At 42.8% G+C, this 24,081-nt stretch overlaps 1 protein-coding gene and 1 long non-coding RNA gene across 5 annotated transcripts in view; one reads left to right on the forward strand and one right to left on the reverse strand.

The window, feature by feature from the left end:
- LOC111966298 (intermediate filament family orphan 2) overlaps nucleotides 1-23,850 on the forward strand; it is a 32,370-nt gene extending 8,520 nt beyond the window's left edge. The window contains exons 2-10 of one of the 4 annotated variants that reach the window (XM_023990814.3): nucleotides 5,476-5,536; nucleotides 7,150-7,248; nucleotides 7,375-7,419; nucleotides 18,498-18,683; nucleotides 18,841-19,004; nucleotides 19,559-19,748; nucleotides 21,171-21,269; nucleotides 21,526-21,662; nucleotides 21,829-23,850. In XM_023990814.3, the coding sequence (XP_023846582.1) occupies nucleotides 5,476-5,536; nucleotides 7,150-7,248; nucleotides 7,375-7,419; nucleotides 18,498-18,683; nucleotides 18,841-19,004; nucleotides 19,559-19,748; nucleotides 21,171-21,269; nucleotides 21,526-21,662; nucleotides 21,829-21,934 (1,087 nt within the window). In that variant the 3' untranslated portion in view covers nucleotides 21,935-23,850. The remainder of the gene's footprint in view (nucleotides 1-5,475; nucleotides 5,537-7,149; nucleotides 7,249-7,374; nucleotides 7,420-18,497; nucleotides 18,684-18,840; nucleotides 19,005-19,558; nucleotides 19,749-21,170; nucleotides 21,270-21,525; nucleotides 21,663-21,828) is intronic. The other 3 variants (XM_023990815.3, XM_023990816.3, XM_023990818.3) reach the window with 3 other exon arrangements.
- Nucleotides 11,539-12,856, reverse strand: LOC139028002 (uncharacterized). Its single transcript, XR_011480135.1, has 2 exons — nucleotides 11,842-12,856; nucleotides 11,539-11,725 (listed from the first exon to the last, which is right to left on the reverse strand). It is a non-coding gene; the product is annotated as an uncharacterized lncRNA (long non-coding RNA).
- Nucleotides 23,851-24,081: the final 231 nt, after the last annotated feature.

The raw sequence follows: 24,081 nt of genomic DNA on the forward strand, positions 1-24,081 counted from the left end.
GAAATAAATAAAAATCAGGGTTATGAGTCAACCCGCGCATCACTAGAACACAACCCTGATCAAGGACCACATAACTAAAGTAAAAAATAATAAAAAGTAACACAATACAATAACAATAACGAGGCTATATACAGGGGGTACCGGTACTGAGTCATTGTGCGTGGGTACAGGTTTGTCAAGTTAATTTGTACATGTAGGTAGGGGTGAAGTGACTATGCATAGATAATAAACAGTGAGTGGCAGCAGTGTACAAAACAAATGGAAGGGGGGGTGTCAATGTAAATAGTCCGGTGGCCATTTGATTCATTGTTCAGCAGTCTTATGACTTGGGGGTAGAAGTGGTTTTAAGGAGCCTTTTGGTCCAAGACTTAGCGCTCCGGTACCACTTGCCGTACGGTAGCAGAGAAAACAGTCTATGACTTGGGTGACTGGAGTCTCTGACAATTTTTGGGGATTTCCTTTGACACCGCCTAGTATATAGGTCCTGGATGACAGGAAGCTTGGCCCCAGTGATGTACTGGGCCATACGCACTACCCTCTGTAGCGCCTCACGGTCAGATGCCAAGTAGTTGCCATACCAGGCGGTGATGCAACCGGTCAGGATGCTCTCGATGGTGCAGCTGTAGAACTTTTAGAGGATCTGGGGACCCATGCCAAATCTTTTCAGTCTCCTGAGGGGGAAAATGTGTTGTCGTGCCCTCTTCACGACTGTCTTGGTGTGTCTGGCAGCTGGCGTCTGGGTTTCCCTTTGTAGTCCGTAATAGTTTTCAAGCCCTGCCACATGCAACAAGTGTCAGAGCCGTTGTAGTAGGATTCAATCTTAATCCTGTATTGACACTTTGCTTGTTTGATGGTTTGTCTGAGGGCATAGCGGGATTTCTTTAAAGCGTCCGGATTACTGTCCCGCTCCTTGAAAGCGGCAGCTTTAGCCTTTAGCTCAATGTGGATGTTTCCTTTAATCTATGGCTTCTGGTTGGGATATGTACGTACGGTCACTGTGTGGGGACGATGTCGTCAATGTACTTATTGATGAAGCAGAGGACTGAGGTGGTGCACTCCTCAATGCCATTGGATGAATCCCGGAACATATTCCAGTCTGTGCTAGCAAAACAGTCCTGTAGCGTAGCATCCGCGTCATCTGACCACTTCCGTATTGAGCAAGTCACTGGTACTTCCTGCTATAGTTTTTGATTGTAAGCAGGAATCAGGAGGATATAATTATGGTCAGATTTGCCAAATAGAGGGCGAGGGAGAGCTTTGTATGCGTCTCTGTGTGTGGAGTAAATGTGGTCTAGAGTTTTCTTCCCTCTGGTTGCACATGTGACATGCTGGTAGAAATTAGGTTAAATGGATTTAAGTTTGCCTGCATTAAAATCCCCGGCCACTAGGAGCGCTGCTTCTGGATGAACCTTATAGAGTTGGTTGAGTGCGCTCTTACTGGCAGCATCGGTTTGTGGTGGTAAATAGACGGCAACGAATAATATAGATGAGAACTTTCTTGGTAGATAGTGTGGTCTACAGCTTATCATAAGCTACTCTACCTCAGGTGAGCAATACCTCGAGACTTCTTTAATATTAGACATTGCGTACCAGCTGTTATTGTCAAATAGACACACACCCCCACCCCTCGTCTTACCAGATTCTCTGTCCTGCCGGTGCATGGAAAATCCCGCCAGGTCTATATTATCCGTGTCGTTGTTCAGCCACAACTCAGGGAAACATAAGATATTACAGTGCAAACTATCTGATGACTGCCTCCTCTAAATACATCCCATATTCTTCCAAAAAGGCGTAGCCTATATTTTATTTGTTGAAATTGTCAGAGTGGCTCGAAATATTACAGATTGTTCTTAAGAGTGACCAATATTCTAACCCTCAGCACATGCCCCATCCTCATCCAGTGGATGGTGATATTAGGGATGGATGTGTTGTTTTGTTAATGTTACGGGAGTCTAGCCAGCACTGCGTCCTGGCTCCCGGCACAAGGACCTGCCTCCTAATGGGATTGGTGTCTGACTGTGTAACCACCCCGCTCCCCTCCCCACCCCAGGCCATCCTGCAGAGCGAGATGGAGGCTGCACTTCTTAATTCAACCCTTTGAGTCTTTGTGAGTCATCAAATATAGATGTGTCAGGAATTTACCATCTGTGGAATGCTTGATATCACGTTCCATGTACTTTGAAAATGAATGTTTCTGATTGTCATATACTGTATATCAGCTAAGCTTATGCAGGCCCTTTAAACTTTTTGAACTACAGTTTTGACCTAGCTAGTTTACTGAGTGGGTGGCAGTAGTTAAACAATATGATAACACACATTCAAAAAAAGTCCCCTACACCAAAGGCAACGTTGCAGATAAAAAATAAGACGATTTGCTTAATTTTGTGGTTTCAGTAACATTTTTCTTTGAAGATTATTCACTACCTGATCAACAACAATGAACATCTCATTCCAAAATGATGGACATTAATATGGAGTTGGTTTGCTTTGCTGCTACAACAGCCTCCACTCTTCTGGGAAGTTTTTCCACTAGATGTTGGAACATTGCTGTGGGGACTTGCTTCCATTCAGCCACAAGAGCAATAGTGAGGTCGGGCAATTAGACCTGGTTCACGGTCGGCGTTCCAATTCATTCCAAAGGTGTTTGATGGAGTTGAGGTCAGGGCTCTATGCAAGTCAAGTTATTCCACACCGATCTCGACAAACCATCTCTGTATAGACCTCGCTTTTTGCACGGGAGCATTGTCATGCTGAAACAGGAAAGGGACTTCACCAAACTGTTGCCACAAAGTTGGAAGCACAGAATCGTCTAGAATGTCATTATATGCTATAGCGTTAAGATTTCCCTTCACTGAAACTAAGGGGCCTAGCCCGAACCATGAAACACGGCCCCAGACCATTATTCCTTCTCCACCAAACTTTACAGTTGGCACTATGCGGTCGGGCAGGTAGTGTTCTCCTGGCATCCGCCAAACCCAGATTCGTCCGTCGGACTGCCAGAGGGTGAAGTGTGATTTACCACTCCAGCCGACGCTTAGCATTGCGCATGGTGATTTTAGGCTTGTGTGCGGCTGCTCGACCATGGAAACCCATTTCATAATGCTCCCGACGAACAGTTCTTGTGAAGACGTTGCTTCCAGAGGCAGTTTGGAACTCGGTAGGGAGTGTTCAGCACTCGGTGGTCCTGTTCTGTGAGCTTGTGTGGCCTACCACTTCGCGGCTGAGCCGTTGTTGCTCGTAGATGTTTCCGCTTCACAATAACAGCACTTACAGTTGACCGGGGCAGCTCTGGCAGGGCAGAAATTTGACAAACTGACTTGTTGGAAAGGTGGACAAGTTGAAAGTCACTGAGCTCTTCTATAAAGCCATTCTATTGCCAATGTTTTTGTTTATGGAGATTGCATGGGTGTGTGCTCGATTTTATACACCTGTCAGCAACAGGTGTGACTGAAATATCCAAATCCAATAAGTTGAAGGGGGGTCCACATAATTTTGTATATATAGTGTATATAAAACGGTACCATTGAAGTCAAATGGCCTTTGTTAAATAAACTAGCGTGGTGGCCGTGTAGCTCAGGCGGTAGGGCATGGAGCTTGCAACGCCAGGGTAGGTTTGATTCCTGCTAGGGCCACCCAGACATAAAATGTATGCACGCATGACTGTAAGCTTTGGAAAAAAGTGTGTGCTAAATGGCATATATAAGTAGTATAAGCAAGCAGATCCATGTTGACACYTTAAAAACAGCCTTGGTGTTTTTGGATGAGCTACAGAATATCCTACACATTTTGCCTCAAGGTTTTTTAATTTTGTTCACAAGCATGGGGAACCACAGAGGTGAATCTCAGTCACAGTTTGACTGTTTATTTACAGAGTCAACAGCTCTCTCTCCACGGATCTGCTCTCCAGAAGAACAAGGACTTCTTCAACTGATAAAAGTCTGTGTACAAAGGAGACAAGCCTACTGATCTAGAATTATGGCTTGGCCATAGAGTAGCCTAACGGTGTAAATGGCAGAAAAAGAGAGAGAGAGAGACAATCTGAAATGCATGTTAGGCCCAAACAACGCACTCATGTAACTGAATCAAGTGGCGATTCTTGGCTATCCCTGAGTAGTTAGCATATGTGGCAGTGGCAGCCTATGTTAGTCATATCTCAGCTATCTTTTCACGCATCGCTTACCTACCACACACAGGCACACGAATCAATGTATTCTCTTAAATTACCCCGTCTCCTGATTCTTCAAAGTGATAGGGGGCCATTGAGTGCATAGTGTTGACTGTGAGATCATGCTCTTTTCCTTGTCCACTTTGTAGTGTTCCCCGAAAGAGAGCCGCCGTTTCCTGTTTGTCCGAGTACACAAGGATAATTGTCTCTGTGACAACCCTATGAAGGCGTTACGTTGAAATACTTGACACACTTCAATGACGCGCTAAAGAAGGATGACGGCAAGTGACGTCTATGACAACCATATTGACAATAGGCCTTTTGATGATACAGTGAAATAAAGTGTTTGAGAACATTGAGCGGTTGACGTTGTAACTGAGCAAAATAAAGTACGGCTATCTTGTCTTACGACCCGCCCCTTTGGACTTTTATTCTCCCCGTCGCTGTAAGTAATGTTTGCCCACAGGATGGTAAAAAAGTTACAGCAAAGAGAACAGTCCAATGTTATTTGCTTAGTAACCTTCCAGTGTGATCTCTCTCTCTCTCTCTCAGTCTACATAAGCTGCTGTCATCGCTGTCCGTACAAGGCTTATTGCACTGTTTTTAAAAGCAGATGTACATAGCAGACCAGAGCCGACATCAACATCACAAGCGCAAACGAAACAAGTTACCTCATTGGTACCTTTTGATGTATGCCTGATACAGTGTAATAATTCATAATGACTTGAGCATTTGTCTAAAGTTGGTCACATTGTTTCCGTGACTCGGTGAGAAGAAGGTCAAAGGTACAGTAGGCGTCAACCACGCCTGTGTGAACGAGGAACCTTGCCAGAGACCTGAAACTCCCAGAGCTAATGCCTAGGTTTTAGCTCATCAAGCTAACACGGTCTTGTGTTGCGCTGGAGACCTGAGTTRGAACCCAGTCATTCCACATGGTCGGTTGAGCCTCAGCCAAGGCGACTCCATTGAACAGCAAGACTAGACAGAGGAAAGCACAGTGTTTACTACATAGCAACAAAGCTGTGGACAGTTACAGACTTCGCTGACATTGTATCACTGTCCTCCATGCATTTAGTGGACAACAGAGAACAAAGGAAATGGCTGAATGAGTAGGAAAGACTTTCTGGCTTCCAGGTTGATGATTTCACATGGTTAGTTGATTGCTTGCGCTACTAAGGTGATTGTGAGTAAACAGGCTACAGGGGTGTCTGCTCAAGTGATCTGTGTTAGGATTTATACAGGGCTGACCCTGGGACTGCACTGACCAAACCGTGTGTGTGTGTGATGTGTGTGTGTGTGATGTGTTCCAGATGGGAGGAGGAGCTGTCTAAGCGCCAGCAGCTGGAGGCCGTGGTGGAGACACTACAGGAGGTGAGAGCTCGCCATTTTAAATCATCACACCTGTACCATACTCCCTCTTCTAGCTCACCGCATCCCAATACTCCTCCTGAAGTATCCAGGCATGGGCAAGAGGGAGTTTTCAACATGTTTCTTAGAATGGTCATTTTCCTTTTAAATCCAAAGTTCAAATGTCATTGGCCATTAAAGCTAGAATCCTTAGTTGRTATTWGTATACACAGGGTACAAAACATTAAGAYCACCTTCCTAARATTGAGTTGCACCCCCCTTTGGCCTCAGAACAGCCTCAATTCGTCGGGGCATGGACTCTGCAAAGCGTTCCATACTTTCTTTGTCTTTCCAATTCACCCTCTGAATGYCATACATTATTATAATCTATTTCTCAATTGTCTCAAGGCTTAAAGATCCTTATTTAACCTGTCTCCTCTCCTTCATCTACACTGATTGAATTGGATTTAACAAGTGACATCAATAAGGGATCATAGCTTTCACCTGGATTCACCTGGTCAGTCTATGTCATGGAAAGAGCAGYTGTTCATAATGTTTGGTACACTCAGTGTATCCTCATTGATTCTTGAGGAATATAACTTATAAATGCCTCATGAGCCTAGATCGTACCCCATCAGAACCCCAAATATAAGCTTGTTTTACTCTGTTGTAAACAATAGAAATATAAACAAAGACTGTATAGCCTCAAAACATAACATCTGTCATTTTGATTTCGTGGGTGGTCAGTTCTTACATCCATAGCTCTATGTATGAATGGTCTCTACCTATGAGTGGTTATATTTCTCTAGGCCCATCCCTCAGCTTTTTACCAAAACAGAGGCAGGGTGACCGCTTTGGTATTGTTTTAATAAAGGATTCTAGCTTTAATTAAGGGACAATCCATGAAGGCAAGTGAATAAGTGCACACTTCAGGAGAAAAATACAGATTCTTGGGATGCAGGCTCAGCCTCTGTGTCATGTTTGTGTGTATTTTGCATGATTGCCAGTAAGCTCCCTATTCAGCAGTTGTGATAACATATCTCCGGATGCCTCTGACGTACTGTAATGTGCTCTGTGTCTGTATTCTACAGAACAGAATGGCAAAGTTCATGATAGAAAACAGATATGGGTGGGGACTTCACATGCTTTAGTCCCCCTGTGTATATGTTAGTCAGTGGGAACAGTGGTGTGTTAATGTGTTTTCAAACCCCCCCAAAGACCGAGATCACATTACCCCCCCAAAAAACTGCCAAGAGCACTGACTCTCCCCGACTAGCTATGCCTCAACTGTTTCCTGCTAGCTGCATTCCAGATTACTTTTATTGGAGCTCTTGGCCCTAACCCAAGACTCAATCCACTTTGGAATGTTGTTGTTGTGATGCATCAAATGAGTGGATTGTAGAGTAATTAAAGGACTTTTCGAACATGTTATGCAGACTTTTTCTTCAGAAAGGGATACTCTAATAATAGGAGTTGAACTCACGTTTTTTGTAAGGTGTTTTAGGACACATTTTCAAAACACATCCCTTCCGCATGGTTATTCGTAAATGTGTGTAAATTGTATTGAGCCGTGGTATGTCAGTAGATTAGTTGTAGAGTGTGATGTGGCTGTCTGTTCCACGGTCTGCCCTCTCCAGAGTGCCCAGGAGTCTGAAGTGGTTCAGGMGGAGCTCACTGAGAAGGTGGAGAGACTCAAGACAGAGCTGGTGGTCTTCAAGAGCCTCATGACTGACAATGTAAGTATGACACTCAGGCTTTCTTCAACAGTTCCTTATTCTCCCGGTATTTACACAGAAATGTCATGGTGAAAGGTTAAGTAAATAGTAATCACTTAGTAGTTTTGTGTGCTCCATTTAAACTAGAAACACCCAACCAACTTTCAATTGTGRGGACTGGTTCAACTTACTGTAAGTTGCAAAGCTTTTTGACACTATTTATACTTTGTTTTTAAAATCACACCCATTTATTACCACCCGCCCAACGTAAATCTATTCATCCATCCACCCACCTCTTCTGCAACTGATGCATGCTACCACTCTCTCCTGTCGGTGATATGTACAGCCTGGCAGTCAGAATGCTCACCACACATTTTTGTCATACCACACATGGACACTCTCCCTTGAACCCTGAGGCTAAGACATTCCTTTGGAATTGGTTAGAGCCAAGTTAGCTGCACAGGCAGGCAGACGAACGGATGAGCGGCCGGGCGTGGCAGATAGACAGGCAGAGTAGCAGTGAGATGAGAAACCCCTATGGCTCGCCTCACACAGCCTCCGCCTGTTCTTTGAGGCCCTGTGGTTTTGGCCTGCTTTCTAATGAACTCCAGCTGGGCTCCGGACTCGCCCAGTCTGTGGTCTGGAGTAGCTACGTTCACAGATTAGCCAAAACCCGGCCCGACTACTGTTTCACACGCAACCACACTTTGCCCTTCCCAGCCACTTTTGAACCCTTTCAAGTTAATTTGTTCTTTGTTTAAAAAATGGCACTGTCTGTTAAAGGGGAAGTTTACCTTAAATCCAACATTACCTATGTGATTCCATACATTGAAACTATACTGAACAAAAATATAAACGCAACATGTAAAGTGTTGGTTTCATGAGCTGAAATAAAAGATTTCCTTAGCACAAAAAGCTTATTTATCTCCAATTTTGTGCACAAATTTGTTTACATCTCTGTTAGTGAGCACTTCTCCTTTGCCAAGATAATCCATCCACCTGACAGATGTGGCATATCAAGAAGCTGATTAAACAGCACGATCATTACACAGGTGTACCTTGTGCTGGGGACAATAAAAGGCCACTCTTTTTGCAGTTTTGTCACACAACACAATGCCACAGATGTCTCAAGTTTTGAGGGCGTGTTGAATTGCCAGAGAATTTAATGATAATTTCTCTACCATAAGCCGCCTCCAACGTTGTTTTCGAAAATTTGCAGTACGTCCAKCCGGCCTCACAACCGCAGACCACATGTAACCACGACAAACCAGGACCTCCACATCCGGCTTCATCACCTGCGGGATCGTCTGAGACCAGCCACCCGAACAGCTGATGAAATTGTGGGTTTGCACAACCGYATATTTTCGGCACAAACTGTCAGAAACCYTCTCAGGGAAGCTCATCTGCGTGCTCATCATCCTAAGCAGGGTCTTGACCTGACTGCAGTTCGGCATCGTAACCGAGGTCTGGGTAAATGCTCACCTTCGATGGCCACGGGCAGGCTAGATAATCCAGGTTTCAACTGTACCGGGCAGATGGCAGACAGCATGTGTGGTGTTGTGTGGGCGAGTGGTTTGTTGATGTCAACGTTGTGAACAAAGTGCCCCCTGGTGGTGGAGGGGTTTATGGTATGGGCACGCATAAGCTACGGACAACAAACACAATAGCATTTTATCGATTACAATCTTAATGCACAGAGATACCATGACGAGACCATGAGGCCCGTTGTCGTGCCATTCAATCGCCACCATCACCTCATGTTTCAGCATGATAATGCACAGCCCCGTGTTGCATGGATCTGTACACAATTCCTGGAAGCTGAAAATGTCCCAGTTCTTCCATGGCCTGCATACTCACCAGACATGTCACCCATTGAGCATGTTTGGGATGCTCTGGATCGACGTGGACGACAGCYTGTTCCAGTTCCCACCAATATCCAGCAACTTTGCAAAGCCATTGAAGAGGAGTGGGACAACATTCCACAGCCAAAATCAACAGCCTGATCAACCCTATGCAAAGGAGATATGTCACGCTGCATGAGGCAAATGGTGTCTACACCCAGATACTGACTGGTTTTCTGATCCATGCCCCTACCTTTTTTTTAAGGTATCTGTGACCAACAGATGCATATCTGTATTCCCAGTCATGTGAAATCCATATACTGTATTAGGGCCTAATGAATTAGTTTCAAATTTACTTATATGAACTGTAACTCAGTAAAACCTTTGAAATTGTTGCATGTTGTGTTTATATTTTTGTTCGTGTAGTTAGGTGTAGTTTGCCTTCTCCCCTTCTRTCTCCCTGCAGTCTAGAACTGGAAAGTTGCAAAAACGGGTCAGGTGACTTGTCTTTGTACTGCTAGCTCTGCTCCGTTGTCAGTGGACAAATTCTTTGTTTTATTGAAAGRTTACGTCCTAATGAGACATTTTTTTAATCAAAAGTACTATCGGTCAGGAAATGTGTACATGTGTTCTCCAACTAAAACAATTTGGATGATTATATATAATTATTTTATGTGGCCGACTGCAACAACACCAGAGATGGGTAACAACTGTGCATGTGCGCTCTTGTGAGGAAATACCTTTACATAAAAATTAGATTAGGTATGCGAAAGTAAACAACAACCTACAAACATGTCTGATGACGTAATACTCACGAGTAATCAATAGAACTACTGGGGGGCGTTGATGGTGTCGTCGAAACTGATTTATTTGAGCCTGAGTATTCTGACAAAGAATTGAGGCAAATTGAGCTTCACATGGCCGCTGTCGTTCTTGCCACCGAGGCCGCAGCAGCAGGACCACAGCCCCAGCCTTTCCCAGGACGAACGCAGATTGGTGGTGCAGCTGTGGTAACTGTGCTTCAATGTTGAAGAATGCTTATGCTGCAGAGAATTTGATGATGAGGAGCAGTTAGTTTGCTTTCGCAACCACAGGGATTTTGCTGTCCACTTCAACTCTGGTGCCTGGAAACATTTTTCAGTATCCTAAAAAGAAATTGGAGACGCAACCCCGTTCCGGCTGGGCCAAATGGACAGTTATCCAACAAGTAAGTAGCTGTTCTTTACTTTATTGAACGATCGCTTATCATAAAGATCAATGAGCTGGACCGTTGTGGGTTTATGTTTTTACATTAGCCCAAACACTGTCTTGATACGTTTTCACATTATCACAATGCTATTTGAGTAAGATATAGGAAATATAGGCCTACATATTGAACTTGAAATAACAGCAACAACTACGAACAGAAAATAAGAACCTGTTTTCATATTGTCAAAAAAATGTATGTTGTAAGTACAGTGGGGCAAAAAAGTATTTAGTCAGCCACCAATTGTGCAAGTTCTCCCACTTAAAAAGATGAGAGAGGCCTGTAATTTTTAATGAATTTTTAATGAATTTAATGGTGGAAAATAAGTATTTGGTCACCTACAAACAAGCAAGATTTCTGGCTCTCACAGACCTGTAACTTCTTCTTTAAGAGGCTCATCTGTCCTCCACTCGTTACCTGTATGAATGGCACCTGTTTGAACTTGTTATCAGTATAAAAGACACCTGTCCACAACCTCAAACAGTCACACTCCAAACTCCACTATGGCCAAGACCAAAGAGCTGTCAAAGGACACCAGAAACAAAATTGAACACCATCCCAACAACTTCCTTCACAAAAGCTCTGRYCTGCTCCGCGAGGCACAAGAAGTATGAATGCCCTGACTTCTGCAGAGGCCATGTCACCGTAAATGCTGCACYGCCAATGCAGACGTCGGATTGACCATGTAGAGCATTTTAGCCCTTCGTTGCCCTTCTTTGACTCTGCCAGAAGTTTCTTTGTCAAGCCTATTAGAGGAAATGTCAACATTTTACCTAAACATCAAAAAACGCAAACATGACAGTGAAGGACATCTCTGCTGTTGGTGGAATAGTTATAAACTTACCCTTTGAAACATGCCAGAAATCCAGCTCATGTTGGGTGTTCTTCTTGCATTCTTTTTCTTATTGATGGTGAAAGGTAGTCTGTGACGATTATGGAATTTTGGGTAACGATTAATTGCCATGCAGATGGCCACGGTTATTGTCATAATTGTCATCTTTGTTGAAAAATGTTTTGAGCTTGTAATGCATCTCTGAAAAATAGCTATGACAAACTTAATGAATACAACACAGCTTCTCCTCCCAACGATGCAGTTCTACCCGTAAAATGAGTACCAATTTTACCCACTTCATGTTAAAATTGAAAACCGCTATTGGGTAAACTATATCTACTTGAATATGAAGTTGAATCCCCCTTCTCCTAAAATGAATATGTATTAAGACGATCTTATTTTTAAGTTCACGTTTATTGTCCATAATTGTCTGTTACACGATTATACGATAATTGTGCCTGCCCTGGTGAACCAGAGTAGTTATAAACGATCCAGGTACACCCTCTGTCAGTATGCTGTTCAGTCCTCTCCCCGAAATCCAACTGATTCAATTGAAATTGAGCTGGTGGCTTCAGTGACCTGTTTTGGAAAATACAAAAKATAAGAGGTATACAAAAACAGATTTGAAATAACATGAACATTTGACCATTCACATTGACTATACTGGAAGCAATAACTGCAATGAATGGACCTACCGAAATCACATTAGCTTGAATGGTCTTTCTTGGTCTTGTCATCCATGAAGCTGTATAAATGAAGGAATGATTTTCATGTCAAGTAGAGAACCCATTGTTTCATACGTATGCTATGCAGAACTAAAATGTCCCTTAAAAAAATATTGATTATGATATGAATATGATTTATTATGATCTGGTTATAATTTCAATTACCTATATGTCATAAATTTAGCGGAGTAGCCAGCCAGGGTTGTCATTARTTCCGTCACCACAGATGTGGACAGCCTTCCCTTCATTTCCATCCTGAACCATAGTGGAAATGATCTTTTCCTGCTTCCGTCTCTGTAATCCTGGGTTGTGACGGGTAGGAAGTAAGAGGACTGAAAAGTATGTTGAAAAGTATGTTGTTTGTGAAGGGAACTGTATTTGACATAGTTCAGCCTAGTAATTTATGTCTGTGAAAGTGTTACCAGTGAACAAAACTGAAGACGGTGCACTATATTAGCCTGTTCGGGCAAGATTCCCAACTTCCCATACATCCTTTAATGCGCTCTGCCAGTTGATCTTGATTTGGCTTCCTTTTAATARTTTGCTGGTGTTGATTATGGCAGACCCACACTTTTGGATAAGCTTGATGAGATGCATGATCTTGGACTCCATGCACAATCCACTTTCGTTGGGTCCACTGATCACGGTTTGTTTAAGATGTGGTTGAGTCTAACTCAAGACTCCAGACTTGATTTGGTGGATGTTGGAGGTACAGTATGTACAGTCGTGGCCAAAGGTTTTGAGAATGACACAAATATWAATTTTCACAAAGTCTGCTGCCTCAGTTTGTATGATGGCAATTTGTATATACTCCAGAATGTTATGAAGAGTGATCAGATGAATTGCAATTAATTGCAAAGTCCCTCTTTGCCATGCAAATGAACTGAATCCCCAAAAATCATTTCCACTGCATTTCAGCCCTGCCACAAAAGGACCAGCTGACATCATGTKAGTGATTCTCTCGTTAACACAGTGTTGACGAGGACAAGGCTGGAGACCACTKTGTCATGCTGATTGAGTTCGAATAACAGACTGGAAGCTTCAAAAGGAGGGMGGTGCTTGGAATCATTGTTCTTCCTCTGTCAATCATGGTTACCTGCAAGGAAACATGTGCCATCATCATTGCTTTACACAAAAAGGGTTTCACAGGCAAGGATATTGCTGCCAGTAAGATTGCACCTAAATCAACCATTTATCGGATCATCAAGAACTTCAAGGAGAGCGGTTCAATTGTTGTGAAGAAGGCTTCAGGGCGCCCAAGAAAGTCCAGCAAGCGCCAGGACCGTCTCCTAAAGTTGATTCAGCTGCGGGATCGGGGCAGCACCAGTAGCTTGCTCAGGAATGGCAGCAGGCCAGGTGTGAGTGCATCTGCACGCACAGTGAGGCYAAGACTTTTGGAGGATGGCCTGATGTCAAGAAGGGCAGCAAAGAAGCCACTTCTKTCCAGGAAYAACGTCAYGGACAGACTGATCTTTTGCAAAAGGTACAGGGATTGGACTGCTGAGGACTGGGGTAAAGTCATTTTCTCTGATTGTTTGGGGCGTCCGGAAAAAAGCTTGTCCGGAGAAGACAAGGTGAGCGCTAACATCAGTCCTGTGTCATGCCAACAGTAAAGCATCCTGAGACCATTCATGTGTGGGGTTGCTTCTCAGCCAAGGGAGTGGGCTCACTRACAATTTTGCAGCCATGAATAAAGAATSGTACCAACACATCCTCCGAGAGCAACTTCTCCCAACCATCCAGGAACAGTTTGGTGACGAACAATGGAACAAGGGAACAAAAGATCGATATTTTGGGTCCATGGCCAGGAAACTCCCCAGACCTTAATCCCATTGAGAACTTGTGGTCAATCCTTAAGAGGCGGGTGGAGAAACAAAACCCCACAAATTATAACAAACTCCAAGCATTGATTATACAAGAATGGGCTGCCATCAGTCAGGATGTGGCCCGGAAGTTAATTGACAGCATGCCAGGGCGGATTGCAGAGGTCTTGAAAAAGAAGGGTCAACACTGCAAATATTGACTCTTTGCATCAACTTCATGTAATTTTCAATAAAAGCCTTTGACACTTGCTTGTAATTATAATTCAGTATTCCATAGTAACATCTGACAAAAATATCTAAAGACACTGAAGCAGCAAACTTTGTGGAAATTAATATTTGTGTCATTCTCAAAACTTTTGGCCACGACTGTAGTCAGAGCCCTGGTCCTGGTAATCAGGGGAGCTAAAGCTGGTGTCCAGCTGGGAAGGTGGAGATCAGGACGAGGTGGAGATCAGGACGAGGTGGAGGAGGCTGCTGTAGCTGGATGTATTTCCCTGATCCTCCTTAGAAAGACAATACTCATAAATGGCCTTAGAGTTCAGAAATTATAACAGCGCATACTGAATAAGACTTTGCTATATGGAATCATAGAAAATATGTCAATTGTCCTAGGTTACTTACCGAAGACTCTTGGATCCTTTCTGGTGAATCTGAAGCTCTGGACACAGTTGCAAAGCCCATGGACTTAAGTTGCTGAGAGAAGATTGACCGCATTATGACAAATTTAAAGCCGCTTTACTGTCACCCGTTTGAATCAAACGTGAAAAACATGTTTTCATAATGCAATGCCAAGTGCCAATTACAGAGCTGGTTACCTCCTGCCTGGTCTCCTTAGTGGTAGGGGACACATGGGTAGAAGGTCCAGAGCTTTAAGAGACGGGTAGGGGACCAGGATGCCTGAAGGACATCAGGCCCCGGCTGGGTGGAAGGCCCGGAGCTTTGACTTGTTGATGCAGTCTTTCATAAAACAAATGTAATGCAACATTAGCATTCTGTCAGTGCATACAGTATTTATATACAAAAGGAAATGTGACAGGGATGAACAGTTGATATAGTATGGGTTATATGCCAAATTATTATTGTTATGTGTATTGACAAAGAAAAATGTCCACCCTAACACACAAGTGATAGCATGTTTACTAACCTGTTTACTAACCTTACTAACATATGGCCATAGTGCTGAAAGTAATTATACCCATAGGGAGGTGGGGCTTACAAAAACACAATAGACAGCCTATGGGCAATCATATACCACAGGTGGTTCCTTGGGCCAGGTATTCCACGTAAGGCTATACAGTTGCCTGAAAGTTTGTCACGCAAATAAGCCATAGCTAGCCAACACATCAGACGTTGGGAAAAAGTGTGAACAGTTGCAGTAGACAACATCAACTCACATAGGTACCAGAGGAGCTTGCAGTTCTTTGGGGTCCTTTGAAGACCAATCTATTGAGCCCAGAACCTGCGAGTGAGTTGGGGAAATTGACCTCACAGTTATTTGTGACACAATGGGAGTTCATGATACATACAATTCTAAACGTGAAAGCTATTGACAGTTGATATCATATGGGTTATATGCTAAAGTACTATTGTTATGTGTATTGACAAAGAAAAACTTCCATCCTAACTGTTGGATTCTAATTTCTGGTACAAAAATCCCGACGGACTCCCAAGAAAAACTCCAGCTCGATTTATTCACCACACTGGGTGTTGCAGCTGCAAAACCACCCCTACGGGTCACACAAGCACATATATTTATACCTTCCGATTAGCCCGAGTGACCTTCTTGTATTTCTATGTTAAACAATCCATCTCTGTTGCTGGGCAAGAACTGAGTCTGTTCCTCCCGTTGGTGTTATCGTGTTCCAGCCTAAATCCAGAGCTTTCGTATTCCTCCGTGCCTTTCACGGGTCTTCTTGTCAGTCAGGAGAGGCCTTGAGTTATTGGAAGTACACATTCCTACAGTACACTGCAGACCACTAGATAATTACACTTCTCATACACAAAGAGCTTCAACCTAACGCTAATTTCAATCTCTAAGAATATATAAAAAGGGTATATTCACACCAAGAGCATATAAAGATATAAGAAAGTGTTATAGATGAGTAATTATGATCTGTCAGCGCTAACTCCAGACACATGACTGCTATTCAACCCTCGTGGAATCATTCTTGGCCTCAAGAGACAGGCCCCCTTTCCCTCTGCCCGAATACAATGTGCATAGATCATTCCATCTAACCCATAACACAATAATTACTACCGCTACAAATACAATGAACATAGATCATTCCATCTAAACCATAACATGATAATTACTACTGCTAGGCTAATTATACAATTATAAATAGATTAACACAGGATCAAGTCAGATAGTCTTTCAACAGTAACACACAAGTATAATGTGATACCACATTTATAATCTGTAATACATTTTTTTGTGGCCATGGGGCTAAAAGTAATTAAATTGTTATGATACTCATGGCCACTATCGACAGGGGGTGGTGGGGGTTACAAATACACAATAGACCAGACTACATGCAACCAAATAGGCCTACCCTAGGTGGTTCCTGGGGCCATGTATCTCATGCAAGGCTATACAGTTGTTAAAGCATGAAATGTTCTCATGCAAATAAACCATGGCTAACCAACACATCAGACATTGGAGATTATGATTATGAATAAAAGCGACTAGACCCGATCCTAAGTAATTAAAATGCAACATCACCTTTCATTTTTATTCTGCAATGTAAGATCACACAATTAATGTCTATTACAATGTAAGATGACACAATTACTGTCTATAATCTCCTCAACCCCATTGTCATAAAGACAAGGCACATATGCTAARCGGTAGAGCGCCTAGGCTATGGTTAAATAAAGGTTACATTTWAAAAAATGTCTACATGATATGGTGCAATGGTTACAACACAATAAGATCAACTCGGACTGCATTGATTAGACTACATACCTCCGCACATTTCTTATTATTCTGTATGTAAATCCGAGACACCCCATTTAGTATGATATGTTACGTTTTGTATGGTATGTATTAATTTGTGGATGTCCATCAACCATTTCATATATGTTACAAATTACAAGTCATATGATATGTTAGGAATACAATTCGTACAATAGTTTACGAATTTGCAAAAAAGTACAGTATGTTACGAATTTGCTAAACTTATATGTTACGAATTCCAATTTGTTGTGGCTAACGTTAGCTAGGTGGCTAACGTTAGGGTTAAGGTTAGAGTTAGGGGTAGGGTTACCTAAAAGGGTTAAGGTTAGGGTTAGCTAAAAGTGTTTGGGGAAGGGTTAGCTAACATGCTACGTAGTTGCAAAGTAGTAAGTAGCTGAAAAGTTGCTAATAAACTAAAATGCTAAAGTTGTCCGTGATGAGATTAAAACACATAACCTTTATGTTGCTAGACGTTCACATCATACACCTACACATCCACCCCGACCAACCACCCTCCTTTTATTTTTGCCTTAAGTAACCCCTCTATCTTATATAACCATATCAAACATAACTACGGTATATCATACTAATTTGAGTGTCCCGGATTTACGTTTACTGTTACGTCTAGTCTATGAGACCAGTCTGCTCTGCACGCTCGCTTTGATGCTTTCCCTTCTCAAACGCTCTTCTGTTTTTTGGCATGACACGAGATCCATTCCATGGGTATACAGAATGAACAGCTGTGTCTTTGAGTTTTCTTTGGTGTTTTGTTCCGATTGTATAGCTCTTTTGTAGTCATTGTCAATTAAGTGCTTACTACAGATACGTAAATTAGCAAGATGGGCTGTCGGAGTGTTTACATATTATTTACTTGTTTTTATCGCTACTTCTGCATCTGTCAACGGAAAACAGTGATATTTATTATATGTATTATAACGGAAAACAGTGATATTTATTATATGTATTATATAAAGTGCAGCCAGGGACCGAACACCAGCTTGCTCTTGCTGTCATCTCTTCGGATTTTCACTTTTCAGAACTAACTTTAGGCTATCGTTGATAAGTCTTTCAACTTTTGCTGCAGCTCCTTCTCCCCCATTTGCTGCAATAAGGGCACCGAGTTTGCGCCACAATAGCGCAAGTGCAGATCTTACCCATCTTCACTGTTGTTGCAGTCGGTCAGGTTGTTTACTTCATATGCTTAATCTCTAGGCTGTTAACTTTTCCCGCAAAAAAAAATATTCATCTGTGATTGTGAATAAGGGCCGTAGATTCAGTTTTTAAGCACGAGATAGTTACCCATATCTGCTGTGTTTGCAGTCTTCACATAAAATAATCCCAATCGTTTTATGTTGAAAAGTATACATTTCCTGACCCAAAATCGATAGTACTTTTGATTTTKTTTAAATGTCTCATTCGGCCGTAGGCTTTCAGTAAAACAAAAAAAAATGTCCACAATTCGCGGATTTCTCAATCATTCGTTGACTGACAACAGAGCAGAGCTAGAAGTGCGCAAAAACACGTCACGTGACCCGTTTTTGCAGCTTTCCAGTAGTAGATTGCAGGGAGAAAGAAAAACTCCGCCTAACTAGTTTCAATGTATGGAATCACAAAAAAATATAAATATTCTTAAACTTCCCCTTTAAGTGAGTTTATTACCTTTAAACTGCAAGTCATTGCCTTGAGATACTATCAGATTAACTAAAAGATGGGATGATGCGAGGTTGAAGTCCTGCCTCAGAAAACTGTACACTCTTACTTGCAGTATTGGGCAAATAGTAGACGGTGACACAGCTCATGGGTATAATATTCTCTGATCATCATAACCAATGAAATATTTATTMTAGGAAATGTCAGACTTGGACACTGCGATCCAGAAGAAGGCCATGAAGGTGGACATGGACATCTGCAGACGCATTGACATCACGGCCAAGCTTTGTGACGTGGCGCAGCAACGCAACTCAGAAGACATGAGCAAGATGTTCAACATGAGCCCACACATGAGCCCCTCCAGAGCACCCCCAGAGAGCAAAGTAACTGGATAGCTTTTCATATGTACCCCTTGTGTAAAGGGCTCATTCCATGTAGAAAATAGGACACAAATGTCCATTAAATGTTTTTTACACACACACACACATTTTCACTCTCGTTCACACACAGCTGACTAGTGTGTGGTGTGTGGTTTCACAGGGGGCTGCATCTTGCAGGAGGAAAGAGCGTAAGGCTGTCTACGAGGAGAGGAGTCCTGAGATTGAAACTGAGTCTGGTGGTGGAGAGGAGGATGAAGAGGAGAAGGAGCAGGTCGTAGAGTCACTCAACATCACAGACGAGATGAAACGCATGCTCAATCAGTTGTGAGTGGCCGAACCTTTGACCTGTGTTAAAAAAAGCTAATGAGTGCTAGCTGAACGACTAGGGTCGATATGTTTGTAGTCATTGTCAATGACGCCAGGGTTGTGGGTTCATTCCCCACGGGGGGACCAGGATGAATATGTATGAACTTTCCAATTTGTAAGTCGCTCTGGATAAGAGCGTCTGCTAAATGACTTAAATGTAAATGTAATGTTATCCAACTAACTGTGTTGTTTGAGCCATATGATCTCATTCTGTGAATTAATTCCCCACTGTAGTCTGTCGCGTTAGATAGCGTCTCATAGACAGTTTCGTGTGTGCTTTATGACTTTGTCATGTTTTCATCTGTCAGTCACTGTCTCTGTTGTTTTCTCTCTTCCCTGTCCTCTTCATTTGCGAACCCTTTTAAAATGTGCATGCCTTTCCGTTTGGTTTTGGCTTTCCTCCTTTCTTTTTTGTCTTCTCTCTTTTCTCCCCTCCCTTTCCACCTCCATGCCTCCTCTCTTTTTCTCTGTCCCTCCCTCTCCCCTCTTCTCCCTCCCTTTCTTCTATGCAGAACTTGCTCAGATGATAATTCCTTTGTCACCAGGAGAGAGACGTTTGACTTTGATGACGACTGTGACAGCCTAACTTGGGAGGAGAATGAGGAGACACTGCTCCTCTGGGAGGACTTTGCCAACTACAACACCCCCTGTGCTGCAGCCAGTGCTGCTGCAGCAGAAGGACAGGGGGAGGGCCCTGGGCAGGTTAGTGCTGCCCCCTACTGCTCATCCAAAAGCAGTGTCTGGGAACTTTTCAAATATGTCAGATACAGGTAACTGCCAAAATAAAGGAAACACCAACAAAAATTGTTTTAATAGGGCGTTGGGCCACGACGAGCTGCCAGAACAGATTCAATTCGCCTTGGCATAGATTCTACAACTGTCTTCCACAAGAAATTCCATCATTTTGTGTTTTGTTAGTGGTCTCAGGTGCTGCTCCAGAATCTCCCGTAAGATGTTTAATTGGGTTGAGCTCTGTTGACTGACACACACACACACACACACACACACACACACACACACACACACACACACACACACACAATGTCACACAACACACAAACACCACAGTTTACACCACACACCCAGTCCGATTTAAACCCCTTATGCTCCTTTGAGACCCTCTTTCAAAGTCACAGAGCTCTCTTCTTCTAAGTCATGGTAGCCAAAATAATGGACAACTGGGCATTTGTATACATGACCCTAAGCATGATGAGATTTTAATTGCTTAATTAACTGTGTGAACCACCTGACTCATTTACTCAAGTGTTTGCTTTATTTTGTCAGTTACCTGTATTTCGCTGTCAATGATTTTTTTAGGCCTTCCCTCTGTATTTCCTCATTTTTTAAAAACCTTTATTTAACTAGGCAAGTCAGTTAAGAACAAATTCTTATTTACAGTGACGGCCTAGGAACAGTGGGTTAACTGCCTTGTTCAGGAGCAAAACGAAATATTTTTACATTGTCAGCTAGGGGTTTCGATCTAGCAACCTTTTGGTTACTGGCCRAACGCTCTAACCACTAGGCAACCTGCCTCATGCCCTTGTGCTGTAAGACATTTAATCTGAGTGGCCTCAGAAACTGTTAAGGAATATATGTAAAAATACAAWTGTGTCGTTATTTATTTGAATTGATTGTTTGTCTAATTGTGTGTTGGTGTGTGTATTGCTAAATTGTGTGTTCGACCGATCCCACTGGGCAAAACCGATTGAGTCAACGTTGTTTCCACGTCATTTCAAACAAAAAWCTCAATGTGATGGTGTTGAATCAACGTGGGAAACTGATTGGATTTGAAAAAAAGTCATCAACGTAAAGGGCATTTTGTCTTTTTTTTAACCCAACTTCAACCTAAATCCAATGAGATGGTGAAATGTTTTGCTGATTTCACGTTGAATTAATGTTAGTTGACAACAAATGTAAATCGAAACTAGACGTTAAACTGACGTCTGRGCCCYGTGGGATATTTATCTACCTTATCTATCCTTTTTACGACTGTACGAATGTCAACTGTATGAAAGTGTTTATTGTCGATAACGGTGTCTCCAAGCTGCAAAGTAAAGTCTACTACTGCACTTTGAACGTTGCTACAGTACACATAGTTTAAATGGGTCTGTTGGGGATTATTAGGCCTCTCAGGATGGCAGTTTGGGCAGCCTGATCGACGAGACCGAGATGCTCTTCCAGAACCGAGAGAAGGAGTACCAGGAGACCATGGGTCAAATAGAGGTAAGAGACCAAGAGAAGACAGGTCAAGGTTCATGTGTGCAACTCACTCTCCTGTGTGTTAGTCGTCAATTATTACTGCAGAGCGTCTTTGCCCCTCAATCTCTGCGCCACTTTCTCTTTTCAATCTCCCTCTCTGACTCACCCTCTCACATCTCCTCCCACTCTTTTGCTCTTACTCTCTTACATCGTTCACCTATCTTACTCTCCTTTTGACTCCTCCTCTCTCCCACATCTTGGATTCTCGCTCTCTCCTCAGTATGAGTTGGCTACAGCTAAGAGTGATATGAACCGTCACCTACAAGAGTACATGGAGATGTGTTCTATGAAGAGAGGCCTGGATGTGCAGATGGAGACCTGCAGGAGACTCATCAAGGGCTCAGGGGGCACCGGCAGGTCAGAAACACCTTTTTCTCCACACATGGAAAACAATGGCATTTCAATGCAATGGTGCATTGTTCCATTGAGACGTGTCTTGAGAAAGGCCTTGCTACACAGTAGGCATAATCACACAGATATCAATGACTGACATCTGTCCTTTTTCCCCCTCTCTCTGGTGCAGGAACTCTCCATCGTTCAGCTCGGTAGCGAGCAGCGACTCAGGGAACAGTGATGAGATCCAGGAGGAGCTGGAGAAGGACGGAGAGGCAGTAGGAGGGGTCAGCTGATAACTGACCCTTGACCCTCCGGCCCCTGGCTACCCCACCACCTGACCCAGAGAAGATGATGGAGGAAATGCCTTTGTTCCTCAATGCTGTGGTCCCCCTTTTCTTCAGCAGGTTTCCAGTTGATCTAAGAGGAGCCCTGTGGAATCTATTGGTGCTTCACCGGTTTACCCACATAGGGATGAACTTGTATTCCACAATAAGGTGCAGTGTTGGTTCCTCCTCACTGCTCCTCATTGGCCTACCACTGATCAGAGGGGTCACCCCTACTAAACACAAGTATCTCCACACACACTCAACTTACTGTACACCTATGGTCATTTTACTGTGTATTCACCCCAGTATTCATCCTAACCATGTTAAGATAAAGGAAACCGGACATATTCAGCCATTAGTGATCTAGCAAAGCATTCAGTGGTCCATATGATATATTTAAGCAATAAGGCCCGAGGGGATGTGGAGTATGGCCAATTTATTACGGTTAAGGGCTGTTCTTAAGCACGACACAACGTGGAGTTCCTGGATACAGCCCTTAGCCGTGGTATATTGGCCATATACCACAAACCCCCGAGGTGCCTTATTGCTATTATAAACTGGTTACCAACGTAATTAGAAGAGTCAAAATAAATGTTTTGTCATACCCGTGGTATACGGGCTGATATACCACGACTTTCAGACAATCAGCATTCAGGGCTCGACCCCACCCAGTTTATAATTCAAAATAAGGGCTAGGTTCTATCAGATCCACGCTAGCCGACATCTGCAGAGCAGTTGTTTTGGTGGTGCCTGAGGTGGAACTGCATTAGAACTGTCAAATCCACAAGCGCCTCCGAGCATTATACCTAAAGCAGACATCGCCGTTAGCTGCAGAGAGTCGCATTAACAGAAATCCCATGCAGCGTTGTTTACAAGTTGGAACACTGAACCGTGAGATGTAATCTACACCTGGATTAGGCTGATAGAAATCCTCATTATTCAGTTTAATGATTTTCAATTTGAGCATCATTATTTCTACATACAGTTGAAGTCAGAAGTTTACATACACTTAGGTTGGAGTCATTAAAACTTGTTTTTCAACCACTCCACAAATTTCTATTTAACAAACTATCGTTTTGGCAAGTCGGTTAGACATCTACTTTGTGCATGACACAATTAATTTTTCCAACAATTGTTTACAGACAGATTATTTCACTTATCACAATTCCAGTAGGTCAGAAGTTTACATACACTAAGTTGACTGTGCCTTTAAACAACTTGGAAAATTCCAGAAAATTATGTCATGGCTTTAGAAGCTTCTGATGGGCTAATTGGCATGAGAAAGGAAAATTATGTGAATATATTGAAGCAACATCTCAAGACATCAGTCAGGAAGTTAAAGCTTAGTCGCAAATGGGTCTTCCAAATGGACAATGACCCCAAGCATACTTCCAAAGTTGTGGCAAAATGGCTTAAGGACAGCAAAGTCAAGGTATTGGAGTGGCCATCACAAAGCCCTGACCTCAATCCCATAGAAAATGTGGGGCAGAACTGAATAAGCGTGTGCAAGCAAGGAGGCCTACAAACCTGACTCAGTTACACCAGCTCTGTCAGGAGGAATAGGCCAAAATTCACCCAAGTTATTGTGGGAAGCTTGTGGAAGGCTACCCGAAACCCGAATTGTGAAAAACTGAGTTTAAATGTATTTGGCTAAGGTGTATGTAAACTTCCGACTTCAACTGTAACCTACATTTTTTCATTCAGAACTCTGGCTTAGTGGCAATGATCACAAGAGCAGCTGCTCCCCTATTTGACAGCGTCAACGCAGTTACACCTCCGACACCGGCAAAATATCAGCTACAGTGGGGAGAACAAGTATTTGATACACTGCCGATTTTGCAAGTTTTCCTACTTACAAAGCATGTAGAGGTCTGTCATTTTTATCATAGTACACTTCAACTGTGAGAGACGGAATCTAAAACAAAAATCCAGAAAATCACATTGTATGATTTTTTTAAGTAAAAATAATTTGCATTTTATTGCATGACATAAGTATTTGATACATCAGAAAAGCAGAACTTAATATTTGGTACAGAAACCTTTGTGTGCAATTACAGAGATCATACGTTTCCTGTAGTTCTTGACCAGGTTTGCACACACCTGCAGCAGGGATT

This window comes from Salvelinus sp. IW2-2015, linkage group LG7 (assembly GCF_002910315.2).
Source record: "Salvelinus sp. IW2-2015 linkage group LG7, ASM291031v2, whole genome shotgun sequence".
NCBI lineage: Eukaryota > Metazoa > Chordata > Actinopteri > Salmoniformes > Salmonidae > Salvelinus > Salvelinus sp. IW2-2015.